Source organism: Magnolia sinica, chromosome 12, assembly GCF_029962835.1.
Source record: "Magnolia sinica isolate HGM2019 chromosome 12, MsV1, whole genome shotgun sequence".
Classification (NCBI taxonomy): domain Eukaryota; kingdom Viridiplantae; phylum Streptophyta; class Magnoliopsida; order Magnoliales; family Magnoliaceae; genus Magnolia; species Magnolia sinica.
This window is the reverse complement of record NC_080584.1, coordinates 62,399,224-62,415,803: the sequence shown is the minus strand read 5'-3', so window position 1 is coordinate 62,415,803 and position 16,580 is coordinate 62,399,224. Positions and strand designations below refer to the sequence as shown.

The following is a 16,580-nucleotide window of genomic DNA, read 5'->3' as shown; positions in this document are numbered from 1 at the left end:
TTGAGAAACATGATAATTGAACTCCACCAGTTTGAAATACTCACTTAGGCCTGAAAAGCTTTTGAATCATATTATCTTGTATTTTCAGTTCATCCCAGTAGGAATGACGTTATGAATGGCACGGATGGCATGTAAACATACTGTGGACTCACACTACACCAAAATCGTCATTTAGGAACGGTTTTAAACCGTTCCTAAATGCTTCGAGAACAGTTTAATACCGTTCCTAAATGAGGCGTCGCAGAAAATCAAGAACGGTTCAGAACCGTTTTGGGTACCGTTTCAATTTTTAGAAACGAAAATTTAGGATCGGTTTAAAACCGTTCTGGTGCCAACGGTCACATTTTGGGCACAATTTTAGAAATGGTTTTGAATGCTTATTACTGTTGCCAGCGGTCAGATTTTAGGACAATTTTAAGAACAATTTCAAATTCTGATAAACACGAAATTTAGGGTCAAGGGAAATAAATTAATAGAAGTTTATTGCATTCCATCAAAATAAAGATTAATCCAAAGAAAAAAGTAAGCTAATCTATCCAAGGCATTTCCAAAGTCATGAAATAAGCAAATATCAGGAACATATCCTTAGACAAACTTTGAAACAAGAAAGGTCCCTTGTGATGAAAGAGAACTACTTTCAATAAAAGATGATTTATGTCCATAACCCCTCATCTACAAATCAAGAAGAACAATGCCATGCCCACCGCTACTAGTACAATTGGATAGGATTGTTGAGCAAGAAAAAATCTAGAAAAACATCAATGCATGCTAATATCCAAAAATGCAAATGTGAGAGAGAGAGAGAGAGAGAGAGAGAGAGAGAGAGAGAGAGAGAGAGAGAGAGAGAGCATTTGAATTTCGAAATAATAAAAACATAGCAAAAGAATTCCACAAAAGCAAATTAACCAGAATACATCCTTCGGAGGTTTTTACTAAAGAAAAAAAACCTTAAGAAGGCTCTCCCTAAGATGTAAAATAGAATATGGAAAGCAGAACTCCCTTCCAGATTCTACAAGAAGAGCGCGCTCTTCAGGAGTTTTATCCGAACGTATGTCTAGCTCGCTTGCAGTATAGCTGTGCAGAGATGATCAGGGTGACTAAGTTAGCTGATATATGCAAACTTGAAATTGAGGACACTTTCGTGGCCCATAGAAATTTTTAATGGTGGGCATCATTCTCTCCACTATTTTTTGTGGTGGGGTCCAATCGAGCTTTCAATCTAACTTGTTCTTTGGCTCATATCCTAAATTGATATCTCCAAATGAATGGACAACATGGATACAACACTTACATCATGGTAGGTCCATAGAACTTGGTGACATCACTTCAGTAGCCAGTCTTACTCGACCCGTAAGTATCTAATTGGCGTACACCCAGATCCATAGCTGGAATGGTAGACTGAGTGAAAGATAACTCTTTCTAACACTAAGGTCTTGGTATCGATTCCTAGAGGGGGTGGCTAACAGTGAAGTGTGAACTGACAGTGGGTGTACTAGCAAGCTATACTGACCCGTACTGACTCACGCCAACCACCACTTGACAAGAGCAATCAGTGCAACACCAGGAATTTGCTTGCCAACAAATTTAAAGCCATTTCCAGCTTTCCATATTTCCCACGGAATAAGGCACAAGGTCAGCCCACGCAACGTAGCTATGCTGACCCCGGAGAGTGCATCAAGCACCATTGACCCATTCTTTCCTGTACCGAATGGTGAGCGGAGAGGACAATTCCAAAAAGAGCACTGAAATGATGCCAAAACTTCACAGCCAGACAGACACTGACGAACAGGTGGTTCAGCGATTCGGTGCCAAGATGTTGATCTGATTCTTCCCCACAACAAACGTATTTTGAAGCTAAGAGAACCCATTTTTCATGTATTCTGTCATCAACTGGGATGGCCCCCTGCAGCGGCCTCCAAATGAATGTGGAGATCTTCTGTGGCATTTTTGAGTGCCATACCCATTTGGCCCATCCCCTATGCTGCCCTCCTTCTCTACATATCTCCGAGGCTGATTTCACTGAAAAACTGCCTGTTGGTTTGAGAGGCCATATGCAAGAGTCCATATCATCTGAAGTGCAGAAACCTCCCTAGATGATGTGGTCCAGCACTCCCTGGGGAAGGTATTTAGGAACCGACGGGGAAGGGGTCCCTCCCGACCAAGGAAATCCCGCACTCCTTGTGGTAGTGTTTTTTAGGCTGGTTTCTCACTGGTGAGGCCCAAGGTATACCCCTTCCATGGTGAGGCCCATTTCTCACTGATCCAGAACTTACAGGCCCTACCATGAATAAAGGATTAAGCAAAAACTAACACTGGTGAAAAAATTCTACCTCTTTTCACTGGGTACCCTAAACGCAATAGATGGTTAACAAGAAATATAAAAGGGCCGTGATCAAATTTCCGTGTGGGAAAGAGGCCATAGAGTTGTTGACGGTCAGGATCTTCTAATCTTAAAGATTTTGTGGAGTCTTCCATCCATGCCGTGGCCTATTAAATCGACTGTCTTGATCATCCAGCAGCCTCCGCTTGTCCAAGCTTAAGTAGGGAAGAAATATACCATGGGCACGGTGAAAAGATGTTGTAAGTCCACTCACCAGGTGGGCATCAAACGCCTATTGAATTTGGACCACGGGAAGTGTTCTGACCTTTTCCCACGTAAACATTAGCAAGACGACATCTTCCAACCTCAAAGTGTATATGCAATGGCCAGACAAGGAAGAATGTATCTGTTTTACTTTTGGTCGGTCCCAAATGTGGTGGGGACTGCCTAATGACTGACTTGGATTTCACATGGTGCATGCTGCAGAGCACCTGAAGAGGATCCGAATTCCCTTAAGAAATATTCGGATCATACATGGCATGTGTGGTTAGGCAATTTGATGAATGATTCTGACTTCACACTAGCTAGCATCTGTGGGAGTCTCCCCTTGTGTGCAACTGCATACTTCAGTTCACTTCACGACCAAACAAAGAAGCGATGGAAACATGGGTTGAAATAAAAGTCACGCCATGCATAAACATGATTATTATTGTCTTACAATAAGAGTTATAGGGAGAAACTGATCTGACTTGAAGGTTATGCACGTGGCCGGGTGAAAACCTTCCGAAGGTTGTCTAAAGCAAAATAGTAGCTATCTAAAGCAAAATAATAGCACGAATCGATACATGCATCAACAAAATAGAAGTATAGACCTCTCCAATAGCAGTTGATGTAGAGAAGTGCTATGAAAAGCAAGAACGACATAGTACATGACACCCAAAAGCATGCATAGAAGATTATGTCATTTCCATCATCCTTGTCACCTGACGTTGTTGGCATTGAAGGTGGTAGCGGAGAAGTGGAGAAGCAACTCTTCAGTGGTAGTCCACAGAGTAGGGGATTGCCTTCGTAGCTGGTTTCTCCAAAGGTGCTAAACTGCCCCTTCATCATGTCCGGTAAGACACCGGATAAGTTATTGTATGCCACTGTGAATGTAGATAGGGTGTAGAGCTCAGTTAGTTGAGGAGGAATCTCCCCACTCAATCTATTGTGAGAAAGGTCCAAGCTCTCAATCTGTTTTAGATTTGAGAAGGTTTCTGGAATTGGTCCACTCAATTGATTGTGGGACAAGTTCAATGCATGAGTAGCGGTTAGATATCCAATTTCAGGTGGGATTTCACCTGTTAACTGGTTCCATGACAGATCTACACCGGACATCAAGTAAAGAACATCGCCCTTGTAAGTTTCAGACCTCTTCTTTGTTATGAACTCCACTTCTTCCTCAGATTTTGTCATACGTCCATGTATCAAAGGCACGCTAACTTCAATACGGTATCCAGGCAGCTCAATGTGTTGATCGAAAGTGGTAGACCATGGATAGAAAACAAAAGTAGAGAAGTCAGTTACTCTTGCCCTCCCGAATGTCATATTACCAAAGCACATCGGTATTGGACCAGAGAGATTATTGTGTGAAATATCTAATATGCTGACGTTCTTCAGTTGACACAACTGCATGGGAATGTGACCTTGCAAATTATTTCCTCCGAGGAGAAACCTTAAATTTTGAAGTGTACCAATCCAATTTGGAATATTACCAGAGAAGTAGTTGTCGCTGACATCCAATGTAACGAGGGAGGAAATTTTGGATAAAGCAGTTGGCATCAATCCTGTAAGCTCATTTCCTTGCAAATGTAAGAATTTCAGAGATAGACTGAAGCATGAAGGTATGGGCCCAAAAATTCCATTTTGGGAAAGGTCCAGAAAGGAAAGACGAGAGAGTTTGCAATACTCAGTTGGAATAGGACCTTCCAAATAGTTTCCGGGCATGGAAAGCCACTCCAACTCAGAAAAGTTCCCAATCTGTGCAGGAAGACGACCTGATATGTTGTTTTTACCAACATCCAAAAATTGTAGAAGAGGGCTATTGAATATACCAGCTGAGATCCTCCCGGTGAATTGATTGCCATCCAAATACAGATACTCTAACAGAGTCAAGTTGGAATGAGTCGGAAACACTGCGCCTTGAAATCTATTGTTTGATAGCTTCAAAATTTCTAATGAGATGCAACCCATGGCCAACTGCTCTGGTATTTCTCCTGAAAAATTGTTTCTCGACAAATCTAAAGAAACCAATTCACTCATGTTACCCATCGACAGAGGAATGCTACCACTAAGAGCATTTATAGACATGTTTAAGTATATTAAATTTGGAAGGCAGAGACCGATATTTTCAGGAAGTTGTCCGGAGATGTGGTTGCTGGAGACGTCCAGAAATAATGCGATCAGGTTGTTAGAATGAGGTGGCAGATGGAATGGGCCAGCTAAGGAGTTGCTTCCAAGGTCTAGCATTCCAAGTCTTTTATTATTCTCTAACAACCAAGATGGGAAGTTTCCCTTCATGTTGTTGTGGGAAAGGTCCAATGCTACCAAGTCATATTGGCTGGAAAGGAAGGTGGGAATGGTACCAGTGAGCTTGTTGATGTTGCAGTTTGATAAGTGGAGGACTTCCAACTGGAATTTAGGAACCCAAGGTGTGGATTCAGTTTCAACCTCTAACTGATTGGGATAAGTTATAACATCGCCATCAGGATGTGTACCGTTCAGTACCGAAAGTTCCACAACCTCGAGCTTGGAAAGATTAGCAAATGAGCTAAATGAGAGAGACCCCTCAAAGCGGTTGTAAGAGAGAGAAAGGAACCGGATCATTGTGAGGCTAGAGATGAGAGATGAGGAGATTTGCCCACTGAGTCTATTCTCGGAGAGATCAAGTAGTTGGAGGGATGACAAGTTGCTGAGACATGGAGGAAGGCTCCCTTCCAATTCATTTCCTTGAAGATCCAGTTCTTGGAGATTCTCAAGATTGCACAAATCTGCAAAAATGAAAATGTAATTAACTCATCACCACAAAATTCAGTTGGTCATAAGAGAAATGATCCTGTGCTCTGAATGTAATAAGAGTTATAGTGTTCTAATTAAGTACTATGGGTAAGAGCTTGTAGTCCAATTGATCGATCTAAGTTGCCGGTTACATCAATGGAATCTTTCATGGGCTACCATAGGAAAAAATTGCACGAATTTGATGATCCAATCAATTTGTAAGTTGACATTCTGTTTTATAGCCATCCATTTCCCCACCCATGGATGAAAGTGATGCTTTAAAACAAAAAGTGCCTCATGACCAAACGTATGAATGAGATGGCTCACTTGCAACATGGATGGGCGTGGTTTTTTTTCATGGTTGCCATGTATTTTGGATCCTTTGGATCGATTAGTTGGACAGTAATTCTAATCATTTAGTTTTACTATAATAACAAAGCAATATAGATCCATCTATGAAAACAAGGCACTAAAATGCTCCGCACCATAGGCCCCGTTGATTAGTGATCCAGACGATTTTATTTCAACCATCCATATTTAGAGACAAATGGGCTGGTAGTGCATGTATATGGGGCTGTAAACATTTCACGCCATGGACCTACGGTTTAATGATCCAGTCAATGATCTGATCTACTTACCATCTGATCATGCATGTGGGTCCCACAGTGCACATGGCGCCATATGAATTTAAATGCATGTGTGGCCCATTGTACAGTGTGCGACTGATCCAAAACATTGAACATTTGATCATGGTGGGAATTTCTGGTGGTGTGGCCCACTTAAGTTTTGGATCTGCCTAATTTTGCCCTCATGTCCTAAGATCAGCTGGCAAGATATAATGGCCCAGAGTTTTGTCACACGGACGGTGTCATATGAAGTAGGAAAAGGAGTTTCGTATTTCTTCGAATTTGGACGTCAAACCAGAATCTTACGGGGACTTTCAAGATTTATATGGAAACTTTACTTCATTGATCAGGTTATCATTGATGCTAGGACCTCAGGCCAAAATATCAGCTAGATGGACAACTTTGGTGGGCCATTCCACATGGAACAATGGGGATGGGCCATTCCACAGGACCGCAGGCCAAAACTCTACTTCATAAATTTGTCTATGGGTCAGTATCTTTAATCAAACACCTTAATAGGTGTAACTCACCAAGAAGAAGACACAAAATTCTCTGTGATTCAAAACTTAAGCAGGCATGCAACACCGTCTGTACTTCATAGGTTTTAGGAGAAACGGTACATTAACCATTTTTTTTTTAGGCCTAAAGGAGTTTTGTTTGGAAAAATCTTTTATATACATATGAAAGCTGATTGGCTGGTGTACCACACACCACCAACCTGGCTGGTGTGGGTACGTGTCATGCGAAGATGAGTGGCGACGGTCCTCAAGCTTTGAGTTGTAAAAACGGTTCAAAGGAGATCAAAGTTACAGGGGCCCACAATGATATATCCATTTGAAGAGATCATTTTAGAGCATGATACTAAAAATGAGTCATATCCAAATCTCAAGTTGGCCACATCATAAATAGCTCACAAATAGCAGTAGGGAAAATGATTTTCACTGTTAAAACATTGGTAGACCCACCATTTACTGTTTATTTTTCCATCTAATCCGTTCATAAGGTCACACAAACCTGGATGAAGAGGGAAAACAAATATCATATTGATCCAAAACTTCCGTAACCCTAAAAGGGTTTCACTAGTAGATGTTCAATCCCCCACTTATTTTTGTACTGTGGTCCTGATGCAAGGATGAACGTGATGAGGTCGATCACCGTCTTCCTCAAGGATAACTAGTCCGAACCCACGGAGCTTCTATGGACTCCTCATGGAGACTTCTCGAATCCACGAGAAAAGAAAGCAAGAAAATAGAAATAAATTCTAATAAATTCAAAATTTGATTAATTGATTTAAATAAACGAGTTCACAACCTTTTAAATAGGGATACGAAGCAATGACAGAGAAATAAGAAGCAAACTATAACTAAAACTCTTTAAAATTCGTAACTTAATATAAATAGTAAATTTACTTTTATAGTAAGTGTCCTATGTTGCTTAACCACATTATTCTCCTAATTATTCTAAGCATTTTTAATGTTGGACACAACTCCTAAAGCCTAACGGATGAAGAGTTATAATCAAATTAAAACTTACTATAAATAGTAAAAATGGAAATAAACATGAAATTTGACAGTCGATCTGATGGAATCTCGCAAATTAGGCGTGGGCATCTCGACATAGCCGAGTTGGTTGGCTAAAGTAGCTCGTCCTACCCTAAAATCATATTTAGTACGTCGAGTAGCTCATTCCGGTTTGTGAGATATGCCTATTTTAAGGTTCTGATGATCTTGATGACCTTTGCCTTTGATCGGGCCTTCTCTGATCCATCTTGGACATGAAAGTGTCCGTGACCCACTCTACATTAGGTCCACTTGATCTTTGGATATCTCATATTTTTCCGATAAAGCCTTATGATGAGCTCACGAAATGGACTGACAGTTTAGATATAACACATACATGCTGGGACCCACAGAACTTGATGACGTCACACAACAGCCAGATAGGTGGCGTGTGGTACACCAGCCAATCCTCTTCCTTTATTTTTAAAGCATGGTTGGCTACACAGAGCTTGTTGTTTTTTTCCCTGAGTGAGGCAGGGGTTACCAACGATTTCAACTGGACACAACTTGTCTCTGAGCCTTCGTAACATAGAGGTAGAGGAATCTCTTTTAACCCCTAGTGAGGCCCACCACCATGTTCTTGTTATATCCAAACCGTCCATCCATTTGGTGGGCTCGTCTTAAGGCTTGAGTCGAAAAACAAGACGGATCTAAAGATCAAGTGGACCACAATGCAAATAACAGTGGGGTTGAACGTCTACCATTGAAACAGAGGATTCGATCCAAACCGTATCCAACCTGATTCGACTCGGTTTCCCTGACCGAGTTGGACTTAATTGGTTCGGGTCAGGCCAGCAATATGACGAATCGGATTGAGTCAAAGGACTCGAACTCGGCCCGGATCGGATCAAGTTCCGTTGGAGCATTGAAAGTTTCGTATTGAGTCGAGTTGAACCAATCTGGTCGAACTTGATGCCCACCTCTAGTTTTATCCATGCATGCCATCCATTTTGGCAGTTCGTTTTAGGGCATGAGCCCAAAAATGAGATAGATCTAAATCTCAAGTGGACCACATCAGCTCCAAACAGTGGTGATTGAACTCCCACAGTTAAAAACTTCCTCGGGCGACTAATGTTTATTCGATTGCCATCTAACAGGTCAGATAAACCTTGATGAAGGAAAGCACAAATATCAGCTTGATTCCAAGCTTCCATGGCACCCAAGAAGATTTCAACGGTAAGAGTTCAATCCTCCACTTTTTATGTGGTACGGTCCACTTGAGCTTTGGATCTACATCATAAACTCACGTCCTAAAATGAGCTAGAAAAGTGAATGGACAGAGGGGATAGAACACGTACATTATGGTGGGCCACAGTGATTTGACCCTAGTTAGCTGGCTGTTGACCCGCGTATTTGTTTTGGTGATGAAGGACATTGCGGGACCCTTCTTGGGGGAAAGGACATTGTGGGACCCACTACAGTAAATGTGACTTTATTATCACCATCCATCCATTTCGTCTAACTTAATTTTGGGCATCAATCTCAAAATTTGAAGGATACCCAGGTCCGAGTGGACCAAACCACTAAAAAACTGAAAAAGTTTCGTATGAAGTTGATATTTACGTTTTACCTTCATCCGTGTCTTTGGGACTAATAAACATCACGGTGGGCCCTTGGAAGGTTTCAATGGTGGGCATCACTATCCCCTTGATTTCTATGATGTGGTCCACTTGAACTTTGGATCTACTTGGCTTTAGGGTTCATTACCCAAAAAGATCTTGCAAATTAGATTGATGGCATGTATATAACACATGTATCATGGTGGGCCCACAGAAGTGCCACATCAATAGGTCGGTTTCTACCAATGAGAGAAATGCGCGGCACACCTAAATCCATAGCCCAACTGGCAGACCGAGTGGAGATACCTGGTTTCAACACTTGAGGTCATGCTATCGATCCCTAGTGGGGGTGGCTAACATGGAGTGTGTGTACCGACATGGGTGTGTACTAACTGAAAAAAAAACAAAAGAACAAAAAAACACAACAAAAAAAAAAAAACAAAAAAGAGAAATGCGCGGCAGGGAATGAAGAAATACCTATATCACCAAAATGTATGTAAATACCTAAGCAGTTTTATTTTTAAAATTTTCAAAAAAATAGTACCTCATTGGTATTCTATTTACATCCCAGCACCTTTTTAATTAAATTTTCATTAAGGTACTTCATTAATCATGTTATTAAAGATTTTGTATCAGGTTGCCTGAGTTCCCTGGTCTTCCTCTAGTTTAAAGCTGTGTGGGGTCTATAAAGATTTTCATAACAAATCTACTCCGTCCATCAATTTTTCAAGAGCACGAAAGAACAAGAATCTGAAAATCAGTGAGATCCAAATTTTATATGGACCGCACCATCTGAAAAAGTAGGAATTGGATGTCGCCAATGGAAAGTTCATGAGGGCCACAGAAGTTTTGTATCAGGATGATATTTGTGCCTACAATTTTTCTGAGTAATAATAACCCTATGAACCGTTTGGATAACTAATAAACTCATGCTCGGCTCTAAGAAGGTTTCAACAGCCTTCATTTACATTCCCATCCTTTAATGTGATGTGGTCTACATGAATTTTCGATCTGCCCCCATCTTTAGACTCCTGTACTTGTATGTGATCTTAAAAAATGGTAGGGAATTTCTGCGGCCCCACATCATTTCCGTACCACATAAACTTCTCACAGGCATTCCGCATGGGGAAAAGATACCAAAGCTGTACCTTCAACTGGATTGCATAAGGTGGTCTGTGGGCTCTACCATATCGTATGTGTTTAATCCACATTATCTATGCATTTTTACAGATCATTTTCTGGCAAAAACCGAGGTAGATCAAAATCTTAATTGTACCACACCACAAATAGTGGCCATGAACGCCTACCATTAAAAACTTCTTATGGGATATAAAAGTTTTGGATAAAGCTGATATTTGTCTTTTGCCTTCATCCAGGTCATTGTAACATAATCAACATGTTGTATGGGAAATAAACATTATCATGGGCTTTAAGGCGGGCACTAGAAAATTTTAAGTGGTGGCCATTGAATCATACTGTTTTCAATGGCGCGGCCCACCTGAGATTTGGATCCGCCTCATTTCTGGGCTCATGCCCTAAAATGATTTAGAAAAATGGATGGACTTTGTCGATACATCATGTATCTCCCATAGGACATCTGCAAAGATTTTTTCCTTTTTAAGAATATTTTTTTTAATAACACCTACTTACAAGTAGGTACTCATTTAATTCTTATGAAGCAATCTCATTGATTGGTGGTCATTTTTATCATTTTTGGGAAAAATATTCTTTCAACTAACTTTAGAGAAAAGGGAAGGTATCAGTTTGACAATAACTTAACTAACGAGGTAGCATAGTGAAAACTTGATTAAAAAAATGTATTAAGATGTAAATGTCATGTTAATGAGATACGATTATATAAAAGGAAGACACTATTTCATAAAATTCCTTTTATTTTTTTTACTAAGTGACTTCATGAGAAATGGCATGGACCAATAACAAGAGGCAACACCATAACCGACCGAGCCTTCAACACAAACAATGAGCACTTCCATGCACTTTTTTTCATAGTCAAACCTGAGCTTTATAAACCTTATATTAAAAGGTTAGACCTTTAGCTGAAAATAACAAAAAGATATGTTCTATTAAGCAGCAGCCTCTAGATGAAAAGGCAGGCTTTTCCTAGACAAGCTTGGTCTAGTATACATCAGAGAACGCTAGTCCGTTTCTATCTTTTTTTGCTGTCTTTTTTCGTTCTTTTCCCTTCTGGGTTTGTTTCTCCTTTTTTATTCACAGACCCTGCCATACTTGTAAATTTCCTTACTCTATCATATATGAAATGTCCTTTTGATATTCACACACACACACACGGAAACGTTCACCTGCGAACCAGTTGTACGTACTATACCAACTTTTTTGAGAACTCATCATATCTGATGAGTCTTGAAAATCTGAACGGTCCACATGAAGCAGAACCTCAAGACACCCCTTGGTACAAATTTTTACTTTGACCCAAAACTTCGGTGGGCCATGAAAAATGAAAATATTTTCTTCCCTTGATTTGAATTTCTCTTTCCTATGGCCCACCAGAATCTTAGATCAGGGTGAAAATTTACCCTCTAAGGTTTCATGGGATTCCGCATCTTATGAACCGTTCGGATTCGACACCTATGACACGTGTGCAAAGGTGCACACGTGCGTAGGTGCATGGGTGAGCATGCCCTCTCTCTCTCTCTCTCTCTCTCTCTCTCTCTCTCTCTCTCTATATATATATATATATATATATATATATATATAAAGCCTTTAGATGAAAGGCATGGAAAAGAAAATTGTATTTTTCGGAAAACTTAGATTTCAAGAAAGTGTGGGAAAAGAAATATTATTTCTATGTTTGCTTATCAACAACATTTCTCAAAAGAATTGAAGTTTGTTTTCGAATCATATATTTGGCAAAATAAAATTCTTTTTAGAAATTATTTTAGTATCATGTGGTGCCTATCTGTCCAGACATAGGATGTATGGAATTAACAATTAACATTTCCTTTGTAATATGGAAATATTCCTTTAAGGGGAATCTAATGAACGGGTTAAATGGAATATACTAGACAAACCCATGTTCATCTTGTCCCCAAGGTTTCTTGTTGTCTAGCCCACCTAGGTTGTGGATTGAGCTTATTTTTTGCCTAACACTATGGGACAATCCGAATGGATGGAGTGGATTTGACATAGAGAATATGGTGGCCCAATGTGAAACTCAGTTAAAGAAAGTCGTCTCGTCCCTTAGAAATTGCATGTTTACATTGAACTGATTAGCGTAAATTAAGCTAATTAGACTGTAGAAGCCATTGTCCCAAACTCACAGTGCAAAAGTCAGATTCTTTGTATAATCCTAAGCTTCCATTCGTGGATGCTTACTAAAATGAGATCATTGAATATTTTTCATTTTTAATTAGCTCAAGTGGTAGATTGAGTGAATATACCGTTTCAACACTGAGGTCTTGGTATCAATTCCCTAGTGGGGGTGGCTAACAGTGGAGTGTGTATTGACAGTGGATGTTACTAACAAGCTAACTGAAAAAAAGAAATTTATTTAATAGATTTTCATCATTCCATTAGGAAGATTATATAATAAGAGTAATATTAGGTTCATAACACATCTCAACTGAAACCAATAATTGTGCAATTTGTTTTAAATTAGTACATTTCTTGCATGTAAACTCTAAATGCATGTGCATAGTCTAATATACTCTACTAGAGTACCAAATCTTTCTTCCACGCATGCGTATTGCCTATCGATAGTTCCACTGGGAGCATGATCTACTACCATTGTACTGTGGATCCCACCATGATGCACATGTTTTATCCACCTCATCCATCCATTTTGCTAGGTCATTTAATGTTATGAGCGCAAAATGATGCATGTTTAAATCTCAAGTAGACCACACCCTAGGAAATAGTGGTGATTGAACGCCCACCATTACATACTTCTTGGGACCCACAAGAGTTTTGGATCAAGCTGATCATATTCATGTTTTCCCTTCATTGAATGTCCTATTTACTGATTCTTATGGCACTGCTAGTGCATCAAAACTAGGGCCTACTATGACATCTCAATGACATTCACTCTTCGAATCTATTTTGCTTGTTGATCTCAGGAAATGAGGAAAAAAATATCCCTTCGAATTTGAGGGGCTACAGTCAAGTTTATTTTCCATCCAAACACGCCACACCAAACTTAGATGAAGTGAAAACACAAATATTAGCTTGATCCAAAACTTTCATGGTCCACAAGAAGTTTTTAATGGTCAAAATGATCACCGTTTCCTTTACTGTAGATATCAGTTTTGGGACTGTGCTCTAAAATGAGCTGGAAAAACTGATGGATGGTGTAGATATACAACACATACATTACCACTCTTACGAAACAACTACTAGTGTTGTTGTGTGTTACCTAGTGTGGGTTTCTTAGACTTTGGGAGGGACCTTAACGTATGTTTTGTATATGAATGCCCACCATGGAATTTTCCAGCTCATTTTAAGACAGTATCATAAAAAAAAAATCAAAAAAAAAATCAAGTGAACTACACCACAGAGAAGAGTGGTTATTGAACACTCACCAATAAAAATTCTAACAGCCAACTGTCACGTTTATTTGACATCAGACCTGTTGACAAAGTCACACAGACTTGGATGAAAGGAAAACACAAATATATCATCTTGCTCCCAAATTTCATGGCCCACGAGAAGTTTTTAATGGTCAATGAAAACTATTTCCCATGTGGTCCATTTGAGATTTGGATCTACTTTAGTTTTGCAATCATGCTTTAAAATGAATTAGAAAACTGATGGATGGCATGAATATATATCAAAGTGGGCCAACGCACTCCGGGGTAAAACCCGGGCAACATCCGATTTGCTTCCCGGCGTAACACCTGTCCTTGACAAGGATAAAAAGGCCATTTTGAGGTAGCGTTTTCTCAAGTAAAAGTTAAAACTGATTTTTGACCGGCTTTGGAAAGAAAATTTAGCAAAATAATATCTCATTAATGTAATATTTACATTTGAGTACCCTTTTTAAAGTAATACCTCATCAATTATCAAGTTGTTGTCAAACGGGTACCTTATGTTGGTGATTGCAGCTTTCTTAAAATAACAAAAATGCCCACTAAGTAATGAAGTTAGTTAATAAGAATTAAATAAGTACTTAGATGTAAACATGTGTTATTATAAATATTATAAATAAAAAAATCTAAAAAAGGAAAAAAAAATTCGGTGTACCCGATTGCATGGTAACATAGGCTTGGTCACTTGTCCATTTTCTGTGGGACCCACCATGATCTATTCATATAGTCCATTCATTTTTCTGGATCAATTTATGGAATGATCCCAAAAATAAGGTAGATGCAAATCTCAAGTGGACCTTAGAAAGCAGTAGTAATTAAAGAGCGATCATTATAAACTTCCTAGGGACCACCTTAATGCCCACCAAAATGTTTATTTTCCAGAAACATGTTGATTAGGTTACACGAACATAAAAGAAGGGGAAAAAACATAGATATAAGATTGATTCAAAACTCTTGTAGCCCACAAGAAGTTTTTAACGGTGAGCATCTATTGTCTCCTATGGTGTGGTCCAACTAAATCTTAGATCTGCTTCATATTTAGGATCATGTCCTAAAATTATCTAAAAATGGATAGATGGTGTGGATTAAACACATACATCATAGTGGGTCCCACAAAGCACCATATACATTTCATGTTAAAAGCACAGCTTCCCTTTCTTTGCCCGACATGGACGGCCTGTTAACGTAGCACAAGAAGGTCATGTGGTTGGAAATGATGTGGGGCCTTTAGAGATTTCCATCACAAATCCACTCGAGTCAATCAGTTTTGCAGGACCACAATAGCATATCAAGAACTCATGGGCCACACCACATGATGTATGTATTGTATATTGGTATGGTCGATTATTATGTATGCATTGTATATTGGTGTGGTCCGTCCATTTTGACAACTCCTTTTAGGCCATGAACCCAAAAATTAGGTAGATCCTAATCTCAGGGTGGACCATACCATGTGAATATGAAAAAGCAAAGCAGAATGACGTAGTGGATGTTATTGAGATGTCACAGTGAACCCACAGGAAATAGGAGATTCACATGGCTACAAATTCGGAGGGCAATCTAAAATCCTGTGGGGCTTTTCAAGTTTTATATGGAATCTCTACTCTTATCAGGTTATCCTTAATGTTAGGACCTCAAGGCAAAAAATCTGCAGAAACACAACTTTGATGGGCCATACAACGGGGAACAATGGGGATGATGACAACCAACAGATCTCCTAAAACCTGGAGATCTTACGGTGTTATCATGGCATTTATCTTTAATTAAAAACATTAATAGGTGTAACTCACAAAGATGAAGAAAAGACACAAAATTTACAAAAACCATTTTTGAGACCCAAAGGAGTTTTGTTCAGCAAATCTTTTACATGTACAGCGAAAATAAAGAACTCACCTAGTGGAAGTAGAGGATTTACATAAAAAAATATGGTGGACCACATAGAACTTGCTGTTTCTTACCTTGAGTGAAACCGGGGTTACTAACAATTCCAAATGGACACGTGTTGTCTAGCTCTCATTATTAGTCTTTATAACATAGCCATGTAGGAATCCCTTGTAACTCTAAGTGAGGCTCATCATGATATACACACACACACACTCATCCATTTTGATAGCTCATTTTAAGACATGAGCCCAAATACCAGGAAGATCCAAAGCTCAGGTAAGCCACACCTCATGATATAATGAAGATAGAAATACACACTGTTGAAGCCTTATTTTTTTAGGTGTCATAGAAGTTCTGGATCAGACTGACATTCTGTATTCTTTCTACATCCTAATCGGAATCACCTAACATTCTGTATTCTTTTTACATCCTGATCGGACTAGGTTGATGGTATGTAAAAACTATGGTGAGCCCAAGAAGGTTTCAATGGTTGGCATTTCCTTCCCCACTATTTTGTGAGGCGTGGCCTACTTGAATTTTAGATATCCATGTCCTAAAATGAATCAGTGAAATGTAAAATGAATCAGTGAAATGTACGGATGAAGTGGATATAACACATATGTTACGATGAATGCCATAGAACTTGGGTGTAAGGGACGCGGATTGCGTCTTACCCCCGCCCATATGGTAATCCATCTGGGCAGGGCTCTGTGGGGCCCACCATGACGTAAGTGTTTTATCCATGCCGTTCATCATTTTTCTAAGATCATTTGAAGGTATGAACCAAAAAAGAGGGAGGTGAAGGGCTTAAGTAGACCACAAAGTGGGGATTGAACGTCCACCATTAAAAACTTCTTGGGAGCTGGAGAAGTTTCGGATCAAGCTGATATTTGTTTTTTCACTTCATCCACGTCTACATGACCTTATGAATAGTTTGATGGTAAAAAAACATTACGGTGGCCCTTAGAAAGGTTTCAACAGTGGGTGTCATTATCACCACAGCTTCCTTTGGTGTGGTCCACTGGATCTATGGA

General features: G+C 39.5%; 1 protein-coding gene across 4 annotated transcripts in view; it reads right to left on the bottom strand.

Moving 5' to 3' along the window:
* Positions 1–2,990: 2,990 nt before the first annotated feature.
* LOC131221490 (receptor-like protein 56) overlaps positions 2,991–16,580 on the bottom strand; it is a 106,773-nt gene continuing 93,183 nt past the window's right edge. For all 4 annotated transcript variants that reach the window (XM_058216764.1, XM_058216757.1, XM_058216756.1 and 1 more), the window contains one exon: positions 2,991–5,349. In XM_058216764.1, coding sequence (XP_058072747.1) covers positions 3,077–5,349 — 2,273 coding nt within the window. In that variant the 3' untranslated portion in view covers positions 2,991–3,076. The remainder of the gene's footprint in view (positions 5,350–16,580) is intronic.